Raw genomic sequence first — 21,171 nt, 5'->3', positions numbered from 1 at the left:
CTGCTGCCATATGTGCCGTGGAAAACACCTTTCTTATTTTTGTGAGGTTTTGTTTACTTTGACCCTATTTTTAAAAATTTATTAAGTATAATTGACAATGTTATATTACAGGGATACAACATGTTGATTTGATAATTCTATACATTACTCAGTGCTCAGCATCTGTCACTATAGTGCTATTACAATATTACTAATTTCCCTATGCAGTACTTTTTATGTCTGTGACTTACTTTATAACTAGAAGTTTACACCTCTTAATTCCCTTCATCTGTTTCACCCATCCTCCCTAGTACCTCCCTTCTAGAAATCACCAGTTATTTTCTCTGTATTTAAGAATCTTAGTCTTTTTCATTTATTTGTTCATTTGTTATTTTTGGTTTCCACATATGAGTGATCATACAGTATTTATCATTCCATGTGTAAGTTGTTTAACTTAGCATAATACCCTCTAGGTCCACGTGTCACATGTGTGTGCATACATGTGTGTATCACATCTTCTTTTTCCATTCATCTATTGACAGGTATTTGGGTTGCTTCCATATCTTGGTTATTATAAATAATGCTGCAATAAACATAGGGGTGCATACACCTTTTCAATTTACTGTTTTCATTTTCTTTGGGTAAATACTCAGGGGAATTACTGGATTTTATGGTAGTTCTATTTTTAACTTTTTGAGGAACCTCCATACTGTTTTCCACAGTGGTTGCACCATTTTACCTTGTACCCAACAGTACATGAGTGATCCCTTTTCTCCACATCCTTACCCACGCTTGTTATTTCTTGTCTTTTTGATTTTAGCCATTCTGACTGTATGAAGTAATATTTCACTGTGGTTGTGATTTGCATTTCCCTGATAGTGATGTTGAGCATCTTTTTATGTGTCTGTTGGTCATCTGTATGTCTTCTTGGGAAAAATATCTGTTCAGGTTCTCTGCCCATTGATTAATCAGATTATTTGTGGATTTTTTGGTGTTGAGTTCTATAAGCTCTTATTGTATTTTGACTATTAGCCACTTATCAGATATATAATTTGCAAATACCTTCTCCCATTCACTAGGTTGTCTTTTTGTTTTGGTCTCCTTCATGTGCAAAAGCTTTTTCTTTTGGTGCGGTCCCAATAGTTTATATTTGCTTTTGTTCCCCTTGCCTCTGGAGACCTATCTAGAAAAATGTTGCTAAGGCTGATTGATGTTCAAGAGATTATTGCCTATGTTTATTTTTAGGAGAATTATGGTTTCAGGTCTTTAATTCAATATCTTGGTTATTGTATTGGTTTTATATTCAATATCTTGGTTTTTTATTCCTGTGTACAGTGTTAAGAAAGTGGTCCATTTTCACTTTTGCATGTAGCTATTCAGTTTTCCCACTGGATAGCTACACTGGATAGTTTTCCTACACTATAGCTACACAGATAGCTATACTATCCAGTTTTCCCACTGGATAGCCATTTATTCAACTCTTTTTCCCTTTGCATATTCTTGCTTCCTTTGTTAAAGATTAATTGACCATATAATTGTGGGTTTATTTCTTGTCTTTCTATCCTGTTCCATTGATCTATGTGTCTGTTTTTGTGCCAGTACTATACCGTTTTGATTAATTCAGCTTTGTATTATATCTTGAAATCTGGGATTGTGATACCTTTCAATCCCTGTTTTGTTTTTTCTTTCTCAAAATTACTTGGCCATCCAAGGTCTTTTGAGGTTCCACACAAATTTTAGGATTGTTTGTTCTAGTTCTGTAAAAAAATGTTATTGGTATTTTGATAGGGAATGCAATGAATCTGTAGATTGCTTTGGTTAGTATGAACAATTTACCAGTATTCTTCCAATCCATGAGCATGGCATGTCTTTCCATTTCTTTGTGTCATCTTCACTTTCTTTCATCAATGTGTTATAGTTCTCAGATTGTAGGTCTTTCCCCTCCTTGGTTAAGTTTATTTCTAGGTGTTTTGTTCTTTTTGGTATAATTGTAAATGGAATTGTTTTCTTAATTTCTCTTCCTGTTACTTTGTTATTAGTGTATAGAAATGCAACAGATGTCTGTTAGTTGTCTATCCTGAAACTTTACTGCATTCATTTATTCTAATAGCTTTTTGGTGGAGTCTTTAGGATTTTTGTATATAGTATCATGTCATTTGCTAATAGCGATGGTTTTACTCCTTCCTACCAATTTGGGTGCCTTTTATTTCTTTTTCTAGTCTGATTGCTTTGGCAAGGATTCCCAGTACTGTGTTGAATAAAAGTGGTGAGAGTGGACATCCTTATCATGTTCCTGATCTTATAGGAAAAGCTGTTTTTTCACCATTGAATATGATGTTAGCTGTGGGATTTTCATCACTGGCCCTTATCATATTGAAGTATGCTACTTCTAAACCTACTTTGTGGAGAGTTTTTATCGTGAGCAGATGTTATATTTTGTCAAATGCTTTTTCTACATCTTTTGAAATAATAACATGGTTTTTATCTTTCCTCTTGTTAATGTGATGTGATATATCACCTTAATTGGTTTTTGAATATTGAACCATCCTTCTATCCCTGGAAAAAATCCCACTTGATGGTGAATGATCCTTTTAATGTATCATTCAATTTGGTTTGCTAATATTTTGTTGAAGATTTTCACATCTATGTTATTAGCCTGTAGTTTTCTTTTTTTGTAGTATCTTTGTCTGGTTTTGTTATCAGGGTAATGCTGACCTTATAGAATGAGTTTGGAAGTTTTCCTCCTTCTTTTTTTCGGAATAGTTTGAGAAGAATAGGTATTAGCTCTTTTAAAAATACTGTATAGAATTCACCTGTGAGCCATTGGGAGTTTTCTGATTATCAATTCAATTTCATTATAGCAATTGGTCTGTTCAAATTTTCTGTTTCTTCTTGAGTCACGTTCTGGAAGATTGTGTTTCTAGGAATTTATCCATTTCTTCTAGGTTGTCCAATTTGTTAGCATATAAGTTTTCATAATGTTCTCTTATAATTCTATTTCTGTGGTATTATTTCTCCTCCTTTATTTCTCACTTTGAGTCCTCTCTTTTTCTGATGAGTTCAGCTAAAAATTTATCAATTTTATTTATCTTTTCAATAAACCAACTCTTGGTTTCATTGATCTTGTTGGGTATTTTTAGTGTCTATTTTATTCATTTTCCCCTCTAATCTTTATTATTTCCTTTCTTGTACTGGCTTTGTGTGTTCTTTTTCTACTTCCTTCAGGTGTAAGATTAGGTTTTTTTGCTTGTTTGTTTCTTTGAAATATTGTTTCTTGAGGTAGGCCTGTATCACTATACATGTTCCTCTTAGAAATGCTTTTACTATGTCTTAAAGATTTTGGACTGTTATATCTTAATTTTTATTTGTCTCCATGTATTTTTTTATTTTCTCTTTTATTTATTTGTTGAGCCATTTATTTAGTAGTATGTTGTTTGTTGGCCTCCATGTATTTGTGCTTTTTCTAGTTTTTTAAGTTGCATTTGATTTCTAGTTTCATATCATTGTGGTCAGAAAAAGTGCTTGAGATAATTTCAATATTCTTAAATTTATTTAGACTTCTTTTGTGGCCAAACATGTAATCTATCCTGGAGTATGTTCCATGTGCACCTGAAAATAATGTGTATTCTTCTCTTTTTAGGTAGAATGTTCTATATATAGCTTTTAAGTCCACCCGGCCTAATGTGTCATTCAGAGACAATTTCCCTGTTGACTTTGTGTGAATGATCTATTCATTGATGTAAAAGTCCCCTACTATTATTGTATTACTTTCAGTTTCTCCCTTTATGTCTATTAATATTTGCTTTATGCATAGAAGTCCTATGTTCAGTATGTAGATATTTACAATTATTGTATCCTTTTATTTGATTGATCCCCTTTTCATCATGTAGTGCCCTTCTTTGTCCTTTATTATAGTCTGTTTTAAAGTCTTTTTTGTGTGATATAAATATCACTTGCCTTTTTCCATCCCTTCACTTTCATCTGTATGTGTCTTTTGGTCTGATGTAACTCTCCTGTAGGCAGCAGCATATAGATGAGCTTGGTTTCTTTTATTTATTCAGTCACCCTATATATCTTTTGACTGGAGCATTTAATCTATCTATATTTGAAGTAATTATTGGTAAGTGTGTACTTATTGCCATTTTTTAAGTTGCTCCCTGGTTGTTTTTGTAGCTATTTTCTGTTCCTTGCTTCTTTGGCTTTCTTCCCTTGTGATTTGATGGCTTTCTTTAGCACTATGCTTAGATTTTATTTTTTGTGTGTGTGTATTTTACTATATGTTTTTGATTTATGGTTACCATTCGGTTCATATGTAACATCCTACATGTATAGTAGTCTTTATTAAGTCGATGGTCACTTAAGTTTGAACACATTTTAAAATAGTAAATTTTTACTTCTCCCTCCATTATTTTTACATATATATGATATATATATCATATATATAATATTTTACAGTTTTTTATTTTGTGTATCCCTGGACTAATATTTATAGATATAATTGATTTTACCGTTTTGTGTTTTAACGTCCATATTGCCTATTTATAAGTTATTAATCTATAGTATGTTGGGTGTAGGTTTTTTTTCCTTTCATCACATTAAAGATATCATGCTATTCCCTTCTGGCCTGCAAAGTTTCTGCTGAAAAATCATCTAGTACACTTATGTGATTTCTCTTGTATGTAATTGTCTTTTCTCTTGCTACGTTTAAAATTCAATCTTTATCATTATTTTTTGCCATTTTAATTATGATTAAAAGACCAACTTGGATTCATCTTCTTAGGGACTAGAGAGTCCTGGACTGAATGCTTCCTGGACCTGAATGTCTGTTTCCTTCCTCAGATTGGGCAAGTTTTCAGCTATTATTTCTTCAAATAAATTTTCTGACTCCTCTCTCTCTTTTCCTTCTAAGACCCCCTATAATACAAATGTTATGACATTTGATGATGTCAGAGTTCCCTTCACCTACTTTTATTACTCTTTTTTCATTTTCAGCTTGGTTGCTATTATCATCTTCCAGATTGCTGATCCATTTCTTTTCATTCTATCATCTGCTGTTGATTCCCTCTAGTCTATTTTCATTTCATTTATTGACTTCTTCAGCTCTGTTTTTCTATTTCTTTGTTGAAGTTCTCAGCACCTCCACTCTTTTCTCGAGTCCAATGAGTATCTTTATGACCATTACTTTGAATCTGCTATTAGACATACTATCTCTGTTTCACGTAGTTCTTTTACTTTGATTTTGTCTTGTTTTGTTTGGGACATACTCCTATGTCTCCGTGTTTTGTTTAATTCTGTGTTTCTGTGTTTTTGGTCTTAAAATTAGTGATCTTGTGTAAGTGGTCCCTTCTAGCACAATCCTACCTGAATGTCAGATTCAGACATTTTAGGGGTGTCCCGTGTCAGCTGTGTGCACCTTCCTGTTGTGGCTGAGCCATGGTTGCCTCCAGGTAAGCTGTCTGCAATAACCTGCTTGGCCTGCTGTGAATGCATTAGGTAGGTTTGCTCCCTGTGCTATTGACATGTCTGGCTGCAGTCACCACAGCCTCCTTAATAGGCCAGGCCAGTAATCAGCCCAGCTGTCTGCAATTAGCCTTTCTGGCACAGCTGCAGGTGCATCAAGGAGCGGAGCTTATTCCACAAACAGTGAAAAGGTCTGGTTGCTGGAACTGTGAGTGTTCTGGTGTGGCAGCAGGAATCACATTGGAGTGGTGCCAGTCGTGGCCAGAGCTGCCTGCCAAGTGAGGCAGGGCAGGAATCACTTTGGAGGCAGGTACATTGAGTAGAGTGGTTGCCCAGGAGATGGCCAGCGTAGAGCATGCAGTGCTAACAAGATGGATGGAGAGCGTTACAACTGGTTCCCACAGGCATTTGGCTATCTAGCCTGGGGAAGAGCAAGAAAAATGGTGCCCACCAGCACTTTTGTTCCTGGAGGAATCTCTTGCAGATCTCTACTCCTCTGAAACTTGTTCTAAGATTAGTGGATAAATCTCCTTCGTGTACACCCCAGGCACTTATCAAACTGTTGGTTCTGTGCTATGTCTTGGGCTGTTTCTTTAGTATGTTGGCTTTTTAAGGGCAGGAACTTGGTTTCCTATCACTCTTGGACTCTCCCAGAGTTAAGCCCTAACAGTTTTCATAACCAGACATTATGGGCACTAGTCTTCCCAGTACAGGTTCCCAGTGCCGGGGTGCCCGGTGTGGGGTCTTAATTGTCTTGCTCCTCCGCGTTTGTGATGTCCCTCTTGTTTGCAGTTAGTTGTGCCACAGGTTTGGTTCCTAACCACATCTCTACTCCTCTTACCCTTTTTGATATTGTCTAAGACTAACTGTAAAGATCTGCTGTGCCAGTCTTCAGGTGATTTTCAGAGTTAGTTATATACATGTAGTTGATGCCTCAGTGTGCCCATGGGATGAGGTGAGCTCAGGATCCATCTACTCCATCTTATGAACGTCTGTTTACTTTGATTCTAATTGTTCAACTGGTTAGTAGTTAGGAGGCTTTTTTTTTCCCTCCAGAAAGTAGTGCTACAGCAAAAGTTTTTGGTTTCTCCTGGGGGAGCTGACTTGCTGCTGAGGTGGTGAGTGCATGTCTAAAAAAAGCTGTTGGGAATAAAAGGTGGTGGCGGAGTTGGGGAGGTGGGGGAAGCATGTGTCTAGCTTTTGTGGCTTTGGGTGTGGCCACGGACTAGTAGGGCTATCTTCGAGTGGAGGGTCCCAGAACATGGACTTCCCTCAAGAGGGTGATGACCCAATAGGGTGCGGATCCACTTGACCTTTGACTGATACAATGGTCCACTGGGGAAAAACAAAAGGGCAGAATTGGTGCTTCCTCTGGTTTTAGCCTCCTGTTTATGTCATCACAGCTAGTGATTAAGGGCTTAACGCTTTAATTTTTGGCTTGTTGCTTCAATCAGCTATGCTATCACGTTAAAGCACAGTTCTCCCAGCTCAGCTGAGCACCTCCTGACAAAAGTAATTACAGTTTTCAGTTTTCCCTTCCTGAAGCACCACTAAGAAGCCCAGCCCTCAAACCCCTGACCACATTGAGCAAGTATGGCTTGTGCTTGAAATACAAAATGAGTTTTAATAAATTTGCTCCAAAATATTTTATTCATATAAGTTTTATATAAAAAAAAACAAAATAGAAGTAAGTTATGTGTTACACTGAATAACACATTGAAAGCATGTGTATGGTTGTGGTTTCTAATTTCTCTATAAAATCAACCAGCCATGATGGAATAAAGAGAAAGAGTAAATATCATATTCATAATTTTTTGGTACACTTCCAAGTACAAAAAGCATCATGGTAATTCTTAAGTGCAAAGAAAGCTCATATTAAAATAGACTTTAAAAATTACAAATAAAAATCTGTACATCAAGGATACTTTTAAGGCCTTTCCGTGTGCATGGCACTCTGTTGGACGACCAGAGGAACTGCGAAGAGAAGAGCCATGGCATCAGGTGTTGCAGGTCTGGCCCATTTCAGCCTGCAGGACCATCTCCTCTTTTCTCAAGGGGAAAGTATCAATCAGGTTGAAGAGGGCCACAGGCATCACCAGGGAGACATAGCGCTCCTTGTCCATGCCATGCTTATCCACTAGCACCATACTGAAGGAATAGAGTGGGATTCGCAGCAACAACCTACGGCAGAGAGAAGATTGTCAAACCTGGTTCTCAAGGGTCCCGTTGGACCAGCCAGCGCCCTATAGTGACACGGTATGCAGCAAAAAGGCTTAATACCACGAAGGACTTACCCATCTAAAGACTCTTACTACTCAAAAGATGGTGCTTGGACTGACAGCCATCACATGGGACGTTGTTAGAAATGGAGAACCCCATGCTCCACCCCAACCCTACTGAATTAGAATCTGCATTATTAGCAAAATGCCTAGATGACTGGTATGCACACGTAAGGTTGGGTAGCACTACTTTAAATTGTTTAATGTTTATTTTTGAGAGAGTGTGTGAGGGAGAGGCAGAGGGAGACACAGAATCTGAAACAGGCTACAGGTTCTGAGCTGTCAGTATAGAGCCTGACGTGGGGCTCAAACCCATGACCTGCGCCACCCAGGCACCTCAGATAGCATTGCTTTATGGTGGTCAGGAAGATACTAGGCCTGTATTGGTGCTCTATGCCAATAGCTGCTACAAGGTATGTCCAACAATGCTAACAGATTTCTTTTGCCTTAAATTGGAGTCATCTGAAATTTACAGACTAGGATTACATAACCACGTACATACTAGAACTAGGTCAATGGTTAATAGGACTGATTTGACCTTTTAGGAAATGTTTGGCTATGTATGAACACACTTTTTGTTGTCACAGTGGAGTGGTGCTTGTGGCTTCTAGTGAGTAGAGGCCAGGGATGCTGCTTAATATACTACAACCCACAGGAAAGTATCTTCCAACAAAGAATTATCCAGTTCCAACGATCAATAGTACTGAGGTTGAGAAACCCTGGACTCAGTGAAGCTGACTGAAATAAGTTTCTAAACACTGTAGTTCTGGCCCATTCTGGCTTATTCAGTAGCCAGCTCAGGACTGCAGTTAGAGGAGATTAAATGTGGTCTATACCCTAGGTATATTAATTTGGTTAACTATACTTTCTTTGTACCTCAAAGTCTGATGTTTTTTTCCTACTCTACCACACTAGAATTTATACTGGGTAAGTTATTTTTATATCATCAGAAACATGTTTAGATGAAAGAAGTCAGAGAAAGCAAACAGGCTGGTAAACTGAGCCCACTGATAAAACTGAGAAGAGACTGGGTGGGCTTATTTTATTTTTTAGTTTAGTTATCTAGAGATTATGTGTAAGGTAGAATACACACTGCTCTCTGTAAAGTGAAATATTTTTCCTCACACAAAAGGATCAAGGGAAAAATTCACTACTCAAAATCCAAACTGATTACGCTTTCTTCTACCTTTTAAGAGGGAGTTTCAGGGAAGATGAGGACAATTTATATTTTATCTCAGTGGGAAGCTAAACTGCTAATCCACTGCTAGTGACTAGAAATAAAAGACATTAAAATATCTCCATCAGGTCTCCTGAGGTAGTAAGATGACTGAGAAATGCATTAATGCGTGTTTGTAGACCGTGAAGTGAATCAAAATGGAGAGAGAAACTGCTGTGCATCTTCAAAAGAGGAACATTTAGTGTTTTTCTGGGGGAGGGGAGAGGGATTACCTATGGCAGAGGGGTCCCAGAAAACAAGAGTAGAAAAGAAAATAGGTTTGGAGGGAGAAAAAGGCCAAGCAATGTTGTGGCTGCAACCAGTGGGAAAGCGCAACTAATGAGGAATTGGAACATTTGATGTTATAGTGCTGAGGCTAGGATGGAAATCTCCCATGATGCCACCATCTGCGACCACACACATTCCTCGCGTGAGCCTTGTGCCTTGATAGAGCATAAAGGAAAAGAAAAAACTACCATGGGAAGAAATGAGTGTTCAGAGCAGCAGGCTATCAACAGTCACTAGAACGTGTCCCACCATGGCCAAGAGACCACAGAAATCTTGGAGATGGATGTTGGGACACCCCACAGGTTGAGGGGGGTGGTGCCAGCAGGTGTTGGAGTTACATAAATGCCTGTCATCAGATTGGAATGAGCTCTTCCTGAAGAATACTGTAGAAAACTCTTTAGAGTGGGATGTGGGATAATGTGGGATGTTCCAGTTCAAGATGGCAGTGGAAGAAGATTCTGAACCCACCTCTTCCCATGGACACAACAAATTTACAACTTCGTCTGGAACAATTTCCTCTGGGGGAAAAGAACCCGAAACCAAGCAGTGCAACTCAGCATTTCAGGAAATGAGAACAAAGCCACATCCAAGTGGGTAAGTAAAAGCTGAGACACACTCTCACCAAAAAATTCACACACCTAGCAGTGACCCCAAATCGGGAGGGAACTGAAAACCTGGAACTTCTCCTTGAGGATCAACGTGTTCCCACCCCACTTGGGGAACCCTATCTTTTGAGACCTGCACCTGAGAGAGTCCCCTAAATGTCTAGTTTTGAAAACCAACAGGGCTGAAACCCCTGAGACCTGTAGGTCTGTGGTAAATTGAGAAATTGTTTTTATAGGACTCATGTGCAAACTCACCCCACGGTGCAGCCCAAAAGCAGCCATCTGAAAAGCACCCAGACATCAGGTGGAAGAGGCTCCTTGAGAGAGAGAGCACGCATGCACGCACACATGAGCAGGGGAGGGGCAGAGAGGGGAGAGAGAGAATCCCAAGCAGGCTCTGTGCTGCCAGCACACAGCCCGACACAGGGCTCAATCTGACAAACTGCAAGATCATGACCTGAACCGAGATCAGGAGTCAGACACTTAACCAACTTAGCCACCAGGTGCTCCTCCTTTGATAATTTTTAAGTGTGTGACTGAGGGGCAGGGGCCTGAGGGATACTCTCCAGGGACAGAGGCTGGTGGGTGCCATTTTCACACCATACCTCTGTGTTGCTAAAGCCAGTGGCAGTCATCTCTTTTTCATTTTTGGCCCGTGGGCTACTTCTTCACACTCTTGCCAGTGGGTGCCATCTTTGTGTTATCCTGCCTTCTATAACTGGTGGGCATGGTCACTCTCTCTCCACCTTTCTCTCTCCCTCTGTCCCTCTCCATCCATTTCTTTCTCCCTGGCTTGTACACTCAAGCTCTCTCGCTCCCAATCTGTTCCTGATGCTGTCCCTCCCTCCAGCTCTATCCACCTCTTGCTCCCCAGCTCTCACACACACTGTCTCTGTCATACCCATCCTCTCTCCATCTGTCCTTTGTGCACTCTCATTTTCCATTTCTCTCTCCCTTTCCCTCTCCTCTGTGTGTGTGTCCATCTCTTGCTTTGTCTCTCTGGGTGTGTCTGTTTCTCCTTTTCTCCAACTCCTCTCTCTCTTTGCCACCCTTTCTCTATGTGGGTGGGTCTTTCTACCTCTGTATCTCTCTCTCTCTCTCCCTTTGTGTGTCTCAGTCTTCCTCTGTCCCAGCTTCCCCTTCTCTTCCTTTCTCTCCCGTCTCTTCTTCCCTCTACCTCTCTGTACATCCCTCTTACTCCCATCTCTGTTCTTGTCTCTCTCTGTCCATCTTGGTCTGTGTCTCCCTCTACCAATGTCTCTCTTTCTGCATCTCTCTCTGTATTTGTGTGTCACCTTGTGTGTCTTTCTCCTTTGCTCATTTCTCCTCTCTCTACTCCCACCTCCCTCTCTCCATTTCCTCTTTCCCTCTAACCATCTCCTCATTACTCTCTCTCTCTCCCTCCATGTGTGTGTCTCCTTTGCTCTGTCCCCCTCCATCTCCGTTTGTCTTTTTATCCCTTTTTCAGTGAGTACCATCTTTTACACTCCCCCTCTGCTTCACTCAAGCTGGAGGACATGATCTTCACACTTTCCGTCTGCCTCCCTACAGCTCACTAGTATGTTAAAGAAAGGAGCTTATACCTTATCTGGCTCCCTAATACTTGCTGATGCTGCTGCTGGGACACTTCTACATCATCTGGCTCTTCGGCCAGTGTTGCTTACACCTGTATAGGACAGCAACCACCATCAAGAGACAGCAAGAAGATCAGACCCAGGAGTTCAATCTTTCTGTGAAAGAGGCCTCTTAGCTTATCATCATAGCTACAGCGTGAGGGAAAGGCTTCTAATTAAATACACATCTACGGACTGACTGTAAACCTTTCAGAGACCTTGGAGGGGAGACGCTATTTTTGTACTCTCCCTCTGCTGCTCTCCAGAGTGCTAGCATCTATTGCAGGGGAGCTCATATATGTCTGGTGCCCCTGTTTTTATATCTAGTACCATGGTTTTCACAGATGCCACCCAAAGGATACCACTTGATCACCTGGCTCAGTGGCCAAAAGGACTTGCACTCCTGGGTGCCACAAGACTAACAATCAAGAAGGCAGTTCTTGGCAGTCTATCACTTCTGGGGCACTGTGCAGACAGATTACAACAGACCCCATCTTTCTGTGAAAAATCCCCACTTGCTTATCCTGGAGCTTCATCCTAAGGGGCAGGCTTTAGATTTAGAACACATCTAGGAACCTCCAAAGGGGCTCTCAGGAAACATACACCAAGGGATGCCATCTTTGTGCTCTTCCTTTGTCTCACTACAGCTCACCAGTATGTCCCAGAGAAGAGCTTATACAGTGGCTGAGGCCCCAATTTTTGTGGCTGATGCCCAGAGAACACCTCCCAATCACCTACTGGTGGCCAGTGGAGCTAACACTTTACAGTCCCACAGCACTATCTATCTATCCATCTATCCACCCATCTATCATTTGCATACTTAACAGCTGCTGACTGAAAGTCTGGCTTCCAATGAGCCTGAATGTAAGTGCTGAGATTCTCATCTTTCATACACTGACACATATTGACACACTCTCAAATATTGGAAATGACTGAAAATAAAATGGCCTGCTTAGAGAATCAGAAAGGTATGAGAGACAACCAAAAGCTAGGGCATGGGTGACCAATAAGGATCATCTCCTACATGAGACCACTCTTTCAACATTGAGAAAGGTGGATGTTTCATCTAACGCAACAGAATATGTTCCGAACAAAATAGTAAGATCAAACCTCAGAAAATAATGAAATGGAGAAAAGTAATTTATCCGATAAAGAGTTCAACATAATGATCATAAAAATGTTCACCAAACTTGGAAAAAGAATGGTTTAGTATCATGAGAATTTCAAAAAGTTTAAAAAATATATAAGAAAGTACCAAACAGAAGTCACAGAGCTGAAGAATTCAATAACTGAACTGAAAAATACTTCAACAAAGAACTAGATGAAGCAGAAGATATAATAATCAGTGAACTCAAAGACAGGGAAGAAGAATTTACCCATTCAGAAAATCAAAAGGAAAAAAGAATTTTAAACAATGAAGATAGCTTAAAGGACATATGGAAAAATATCAAGCAGACTTTCATATATAACATGGTCCCATTATTCACATGCAAGGGGTCCCAGAAGGAGAAGAGAGAGGGAGAGACTGAAAACTTCTCCAACATGAGGAATAAATAGACATCCAGATCAAGGAGAATTCTAAATAAGAAACCAGAGACCTATACCAAAACACATTATAATGAAATGCCAAAGACAAGGAGACAACCCTAAAAGCAGCAAGAGAAAAACTTGTTACATACATGGAAACCCCCATAAGACTATCAGCATGTATTTGCAGAAGAAACTTTGCAAGCCAAAGGGAGTGGCATGATACATTCAAAGTGTTGAAAGAAAAAAGCTTCCAAACAAGAATACTCTGTTCAACAAAATTATTCAGAAGTGAAGGAGATAGTTTTCCAGACAAGAGTTCATCACCACTAAAACAGCCTTACAAGAAATGGTAAAGGAACTTTATGCTGAAAAGAATGGGCACGAGTTACTAACAAGACCACATATGAAAGTATACATTTCATCGGTAGAGGGAAATATATAGCAAAGGTAGTGGATTCATCACATAAAGTTAGTATAAAGGTTAAAATACAAAAGTTGTAAAAATAACTACAATAGGTTAAGGGATACACAAGATAAAAAAGATAGAGTTGTGACACCAAAAACATAAAATGTATCCTTTGGGTAAATGCCTAGTAGTGCACGTGCTGGATCAGAGGGGGGTAGTTTGAGTTTTAACTTTTTGAGGAACCTCCATCCTGTTTTCCACAGTGGTGGCACCAATTTGCATCCCCATCAACAGTGCATGAGGGTTCCCCTTTCTCCACATCCTCACCAACTCATGTTGTTTCTTGTGTTGATTTCAGCCACTCTGACAGGGGTGAGGGTGGTATCTCATTGTAGTTTTGATTTGTACTTCCCTGATGACCAGTTATGTTGAGCATCTTTTCGTGTGTCTGTTGGCCATCTATATGTCTTTTTGGAAAAATGTTCGTGTCTTCTGACCATTTTTAAAATTCGACTATTTGTTTTTTGGGTGTTGAGTTGTATAAGTTCTTTATATATTTTGGATACTAACACTGTATCAGATATGTCATTTGCAAATATCTTCTCCCCTTCCATACGTTGCCTTTCAGTTTTGTTGTTTCCTTTGCTGTGCAGAAGCCTTTTATTTGGATGAAGTCCCAATAGTTTATTTTTGTTTTTGTTTCCCTTGCCTCAGGAGACCTATGTGGAAGGCAGCTGCTATGGCTGATGTCAGAGGTTACTGCCCATGTTCTCTAGTATGGTTATGGTTTCATGTCTCTCATTTAAGTCTTTAATTCATTTTGGGCTTATTTTTGTGTATGGTGTAAGAAAGTGGTCCAGTTTTATTCTTTTGCATGTTGCTGTCCAGTTTTCCCAACACCATTTGTTGCAGAGACTTTTTCCCACTGGATATTCCTTCCCGCTTTGTCCATGATTAATTGACCATAGAGTTGTGGGTTCCTTTCTGTTCCATTGTTCTATGTGTCTATATTCATGACAGTATGATACTGTTCTTATCACTACAGCTTTGTAATAGATCTTGAAGCCTGGAATTCTGATGTCTCCAGCTTTACTTTTCTTTTTCAAGGTTGCTTTGGCTATTTGTGGTCTTTTGCGGTTCCATACGGATTTTAGGATTGTTTGTTCTAGCTCTGAAAAATGCTGGTGGTATTTTGATAGGGATTGCATGAAACATGTAGATTGTTTGGGTAATATAGACATTTTAACAGTATTTGTTCTTCCAGTCCATGAGCATGGAATGTCTTTCCATTTCTTTGTGTCTTCTTCAATTTCTTTCATCAGTGTTTTATAGTTTTCAGAGTACAGGCCTTACACCTCCTTTGTTAGCTTTATTCCTAGGTGTCTTATGGCTTTTGGTGCAATTGTAAATGAGTTTTATTAATTTCTCTTTCCGCTGCTTCATTATTGGTGTACAGAAATACAATAGGCTTCTGTACACTGATTTGGTATCCTGTGCCTTTACTGAATTTATCAGTTCTAGCAGTTTTTTGATAGTCTTTTGAGCTTTCAATATATAGTATAATATCATCTGCAAATAGTGGAAGTTTTACTTCTTCCTTATCTATTTGGAGGTCTTTTATTTCTTTCTGTCGTATGATGGCTGTGGCTAGGATTTCCAGTACTATGTTGAACAAAAGTGGTGAGAGTGGACATCCTTGTCTCGTTCCTGCTCTTTAAGGAAAAGCTCTGTTTTCCCCTATTAAGGATGATGTTCACTGTGGGGTTTTCACAGATGGCCTTCACGATACTGAGGTATGTTCCTTCTAAACCTACCTTGTTGAGGGTTTTTATCATGAATGGACATCGTACTTTGTCAAGTGGTTTTTCTACATCTATTGAAATGATCGTATGGTTCTTATCCTTTCTCTTATTGATATGATGTATCACATTGCGAATATTGAACATTCTTTGCAACCCAGGATCAAATCTCACTTGACTGTGGTGAATGATTTTTTAAAATGTATTGTTGGATTTGGTTTACTAGTATTCTGAGGATTTTTGTATCTATATTCATCAGAGATATTGGCCTGTAGTCATCTTTTTTGTGGTGTGTTTATCTGGTTTAGGTATCAGGGTAATGCTGGCCTCATAGAACGAATGTGGAAGTTTTCCTTTCTTATCTGTTTTTTTGGAATAGTTTGAGAACAATAGGTATTAACTCTTCTTTAAATGTTTGTGGCTCACTGGGGCACCTAGGTGGCTCTGTCGGTTAAGCGTCTGACTTTGACTCAGGTCATGGTCCCACAGCTCATGGGTTAGGGCCCCGTGTCAGGCTCTGTGCTGACAGCTCAGAGCCTGGAGCCTGCTTCAGATTCTGTGTCTCCCTGTCTCTCTGCCCCTCCCCCATTCTCTCTCAAGAATAAATAGAAATAAATAAATAAATGATTGAATGAATGAATGAATGTTTGTGCCTCAGCTGGTTAAGCATCCGACTCTTGGTTTGAGCTCAGGTCATGATCTCATGGTTTGGAAGTTTGAGCCCCACAGTTGGGCTCTGCACTGACACTGTGGGGCTGCTTGGGATTCTCTCTCTCTCTGCTCCTCCCCTGCTTGTATTCTCTCTTTCACTCACTCACCCAAAATAAATAAAAATAAAAATAAATGTTTGGTAGAATTCACTTGTGAAGCTATGTGGCCCTGGACTTTTTATTTGTTGGGAGTTATTTGATTATGGACTCAACTTCCTTGCTGGTAATCAGTCTGTTCAAGTTTTCTATTTCTTCCTGTTTGTCCAATTTGTTGGCATAGTTTTTCATAATATTCTAACTGTATTTCTATGGTGTTGGTTGTTATTTCTCTTTTATCATTAGTGATTTTCTTTGAGTCATTTCCCTTTTTTCCTTAATAAGTCTGGCTAGAGGTTTATCAATTTAATTTTTTTCAAAAAACCAGCTCCAGGTTTCATTGATGTGTTTAGTTTTTATATCACCTATTTCTGTTCTAATCTTTATTATTTCCTTCCTTCTGCTGGTTTGGGGTTTTGTTTGTTCTTTTTCTAGCTCCATTAGGTGTAAGGTTATGTTGTTTGAGATTTTTTTGCTTATTGACGTAGGTCTGTATTGCTATACATTTCCCTTTTAGAACTGCTTTTGCTGCATCCCAAAGGTTTTGAACCATTATGTTTTCATTTGTTTCCATGTATATTTTGTTTCTTTAATTTCCTGGTTGATGCATTCATTGTTTAGTAGTATGTAAATTAAACCTCCATATATTTGTGGTCTTTCCAGAATTTTTTTTTTTTGTGGCTGATTTCTAGTTTCCTAGTGTTGTGGTGACAAAAGATGCATGGTAGGACTACGACCTTTTTGAATTCGTTGCAGCTTGTTTTGTGACCTACTATGTGATCTATTCTAGAGAATGTTTCATGTGATGAGTGTCCTATTTTCTTCATATAATACTTTATGTGTTAGTTTGTTCTCTAGGAAAAAAAAATCCATTTATCAACAACAAAATGCCCTGAGACCGAATGAATGAAAATATACTAAAACTTGTAAGAAAAAAATCTGAAATAAACAACCTAACCTTACACCTCACCCAGAAAAAGAACAGGGGAAGCCCTAAATAGACAAAAGGAAATAATGTTCACAGTCAAAATAAATACAAAGGACTAAAAGGACAGGAAAGATGAAAGAAGAGCTTGCTTTTTGATGAAAACCAACAATCTTGATAAACCTTTAGCTAGACTCACCAAGGAAAAGGGGGCTCAAACAGAAATGCAAGAGGAGACAGAAAATCATAGACTAGTATGAACAATTATACACTAACAAATTAGATAATCTGGAAAAATATATAAAACCCTAGAAACACATAACCTTCCTAAACTAAATCATGAAGAAATAGCAAATCTGAATACACCAATTTCTCAGTAAGGAGATACTCATAATCAAAAAACCTCCCACCAAACGTAAGACCATGTCCATATAGCTTCACTGGAGCATTATACCAAACATTCCAAATTTAATAACAGTCCTTCTCAAACTGTTTGTAAAAATACACGAGGAGGGAACTCTCCCAAGCTAATTTTATGAGGCCAGAATTTCCTTGATACCAAAACCAGATGAAGACACTACAAGACAGGCCCAATATCCCTAGTAAATAGAGATGAAAAAATCCTCAACAAAACATCAGAGGGCTGGGGTGCCTGGGTGGCTCAGTCGGTTGGGCGACCGACTTCGGCTCAGGTCATGATCTCGCAGTCTGTGAGTTCGAGCCCCACATCAGGCTCTGTGCTGACAGCTCAGAGCCTGGAGCCTGTTTCAGATTCTGTGTCTCCCTCTCTCTCTGACCCTCCCCCGTTCATGCTCTCTCTCTGTCTCAAAAATAAATAAACGTAAAAAAAAAAAAAAAAACAAAACATCAGAGGGCTGAATTCATTAATACATCAAATGGATCATTCACCTATCCAGTAATGTTTATTTGCAGGGATGCAAGGATGGTTCAACCTATGTTAACGTGATTCACCACATTTGCAAAATGGGTGGTAAAAATGATATGCTCATCAAAAGATGCAGAAAAACCATTTGCAAAATTCAATGTCATTTATGATGAAAACTCTCAACAAAGTATGTATAGAGGAAGCATACCTCAATATAATACAGGCCATATATGACAAGCCCACATCTAGCATCATACATGATGTTGAAAAGCTGAAGGTTTTTCTAATAAGATCAGGAACAAGACAAGGATGCCCACTCTTACCACTATTTTCAACACAGTATTAGAAATCCTACCCACAGAAATTAGGAAAGAAAAATAAAAGGCATCCATTAAAACTGTCACTACTTGCAGAGAACATATTATATATAGAAATACAAAATCCTGAAGATTCCACCAAAAAAAACTATTAGAATAAGTGAATTCAGTAATGCTACAGGACACAAAATCAAGATACAAACACTAATGATGAAATATCAGAAAATTAAGAAAACACTTTCACAATTGCATGAAAATGAATAAAATTCCTAGGAATAAATTTAAGGAGGTGAAAAACCAGAACACTGAAATCTATATGACATTGATGGATGAAATTGAAGACACACAAAAATGGAAAGATAGTCCATGCTCATGAATTGGGATATTGTTAAAATGCCCAAGCTACCCAAAGCAATCTACAGATTCAATGCAATCCATATCAAAATTCCAACTATATTATTATAGAATAAAAAAACCTTAAATTTGTATAGAAGCACAAAAGATGCTAAGTGGCCAAAACAATTTTGAGAAATAACAAACCAGGAGGTATCATGCTCCTTGATTTCAAACTATGTTGCAAAGTTACGGTAATTGAAACAGTATTACACTGGCATAAAATCAGACACATAGATCAACAGAATAGGGTGCGCAGAAATAAATCCATACATATACGGTCAATTAATTTATGAGAAAAGAACCAAGAGTTTACAATGGGGACGGGACAATTTCGTCAGTCAATCACTGTACACAAAAATAAACTAAAAAATGGATGAAAGACTTGAATGTAACACCTGAAACTATAAAACTCCTGGAAGAATAGATAGTAAGTTTATTATCACTGTGATGATTTTTTTGGATTTGACACCGAAATTAAAGGTAACAACAGCAAAAATAAACCAGTGGGAGTACATCAAATAAAAAAGTTGCTGTATAGCCAAGTAAATTATCAACAAAATGAAAAACAACCTACTAAATTGGAGAAAATATTTGCAACTACTCACATGTGATAAGAGGTTAATATCCAAAATATATAAAGAACTCCTACAACTCAATACCAAAACAACAAACACAAAATTTAAAAATGGACAGAAGAACTGCATAGACATTTTTCCACAGAAGACATAAGGATGGCCATCAGACACACAAAAAGATGCTCAACATCACTAATCAGCAGGGAAATGGAAATCAAAACTACAGTGAAATATCACCTCATGCCTGTTAGAATGGCTATTACCAGAAATACAAAAAGTAAGTATTGGTGAAGATATGGAGAAAAGGGAACACTGGTCACTGTTGGTGACATTGTAAATTGGTGCAGCCACTTTGGAAGACAGTATGGATGTCCCTCAAAAAATTAAGAGCTATGTGATTGATCAATTCCGCTTTTGGGTATTTATCTGAAGAAAATTTAAAAAAAAGCTAACTTGAAAACCTATATGCACCCTCATCTTTAGCATTATTTACAACAGCCAAGAGATGGAAACAATCTAAGAGTCCATCGATGGATGAATGGATAAAGAAAATATGGCACACACACATACACACGAATATTATTCAGCCATAAAAAGAATGAAATGTTGCCATTTGTGAAAATATGGATGAACCTTATGGACATTATCCTAAGTGAAATAAATCAGAGGACAAATACCATATTGTGTCACTTACATGCAGAATCTAAAACAACAGATAACAACAACAAAAAAAACCCAAACTCATAGATACAAAAACTTAGGGGGCAGGGGGTTAGGGGTGGGTAGAATGTGTGAAGGGGGTCAAAGGGTAGAAACCTATAGATATAAAATAAATCATGGGTCTTAATGAGGGTTTGTAGAAGGGAGCAGGGGCCATGGGCTACATGGGTGACGGGCATCAAGGAGGACACTTGTTGGGATGAGCACTGGGTGTTGTATATGTGATGAATCACTGGGTTCTACTGAAATCAATGCTACACTATATGTTAACTAATTTGAATCTAAAAACTTTGGAAGGAAAAAAGAAACTCTGACTTAAGGTTTAAAAAATTATTTAAAGTCTCTGAGTTCACAAAAGATAAAAAAAGTCATAGGGATTAATTAATGTACAGCATGGTGGTTATAGTTAATAATACTGTATTACATATTTGAAAGTAGTTAAGAGTAAGTCTTAAAATTTCTCTTCATAAGAAAAAAATGTAACTATGTATGGTGACTGATGTTAAATAGACTTAGTTTAGCATGATGATCATTTTGCAATATATACAAATATTGAATCGTTAGGTTGTATACTTTAATAGTGTTAATTCTAGCTGAAAAATAACATGGAAATAAAAATCATGGAATTCCTGGCCCCTGTCACCCTTGCAATTGCTGGAAATTTACTCTAGGGAAGATGAATTTGCTCGTACCTTCATCTCTAAAAAGACATGAGCGCAAGGAAGCCGGAAGGTGGTATCTTTACAACACCAGGCACTGCTGATGCCCTTTATTGTTTTATCATGGCCTCAGTGCTATTTGAAAATAGTATTCTAACCATACAGGAGAATTTTTAGATTCTCCAGTCATTCTGCCTCTCCTTTTCTTTCACGCTTCCCATTCTTTGCCTAAATTGGCTCTTTTCATCTGCACTAGACTCTGGGGTGGAATTCAAAGGGAAGAAGATAAAACATCCATCTGTGAACTCCCTTATTCCTCACCGATAGGTCTGATAAAGGGGACATGTAGCCTGACACCGAATCCCTTAGACAATGCATGTGATGGATCATCTCTGTGTGACATTGACCCGGACTATCTTCCGGCTACACAATAATGACTGACCCTCCTTTTACAGGCTGCTTTGCAAAATTTCCATTTCAAAGCTGTGTGAAGCCTTTGGTAAAATGCTAGGCCAGTCGTTCTCACAGTGTGGTCCTCAGACCAGCAGCTTCAACAACAGGGGAACAGGAGCAGGAACTTGCTAGAAATGCAAATTCTCAGGCCCCATCCTATACTGAATCACACGCTCTGGGGGTGGGGCCCCGCGTTCTATGTTATAACAGTGCTCCGGGGGATCCTAGGGCAGGTTAAAGTTTGAGAACCACTGTGTAA

At 38.6% G+C, this 21,171-nt stretch overlaps 1 protein-coding gene across 3 annotated transcripts in view; it reads right to left on the bottom strand.

Moving 5' to 3' along the window:
* Positions 1–7,070: 7,070 nt before the first annotated feature.
* SRPX (sushi repeat containing protein X-linked) overlaps positions 7,071–21,171 on the bottom strand; it is a 111,537-nt gene continuing 97,436 nt past the window's right edge. For all 3 annotated transcript variants that reach the window (XM_081793263.1, XM_081793264.1, XM_081793262.1), the window contains one exon: positions 7,071–7,620. In XM_081793263.1, the coding sequence (XP_081649389.1) occupies positions 7,437–7,620 (184 nt within the window). In that variant the 3' untranslated portion in view covers positions 7,071–7,436. The remainder of the gene's footprint in view (positions 7,621–21,171) is intronic.

This window comes from Panthera onca, chromosome X, assembly GCF_046562875.1.
Source record: "Panthera onca isolate mPanOnc1 chromosome X, mPanOnc1 haplotype 2, whole genome shotgun sequence".
Taxonomy (NCBI): domain Eukaryota; kingdom Metazoa; phylum Chordata; class Mammalia; order Carnivora; family Felidae; genus Panthera; species Panthera onca.
Note: the sequence above shows the minus strand (reverse complement) of the source record. Positions and strands in the feature narration are given on the sequence as shown.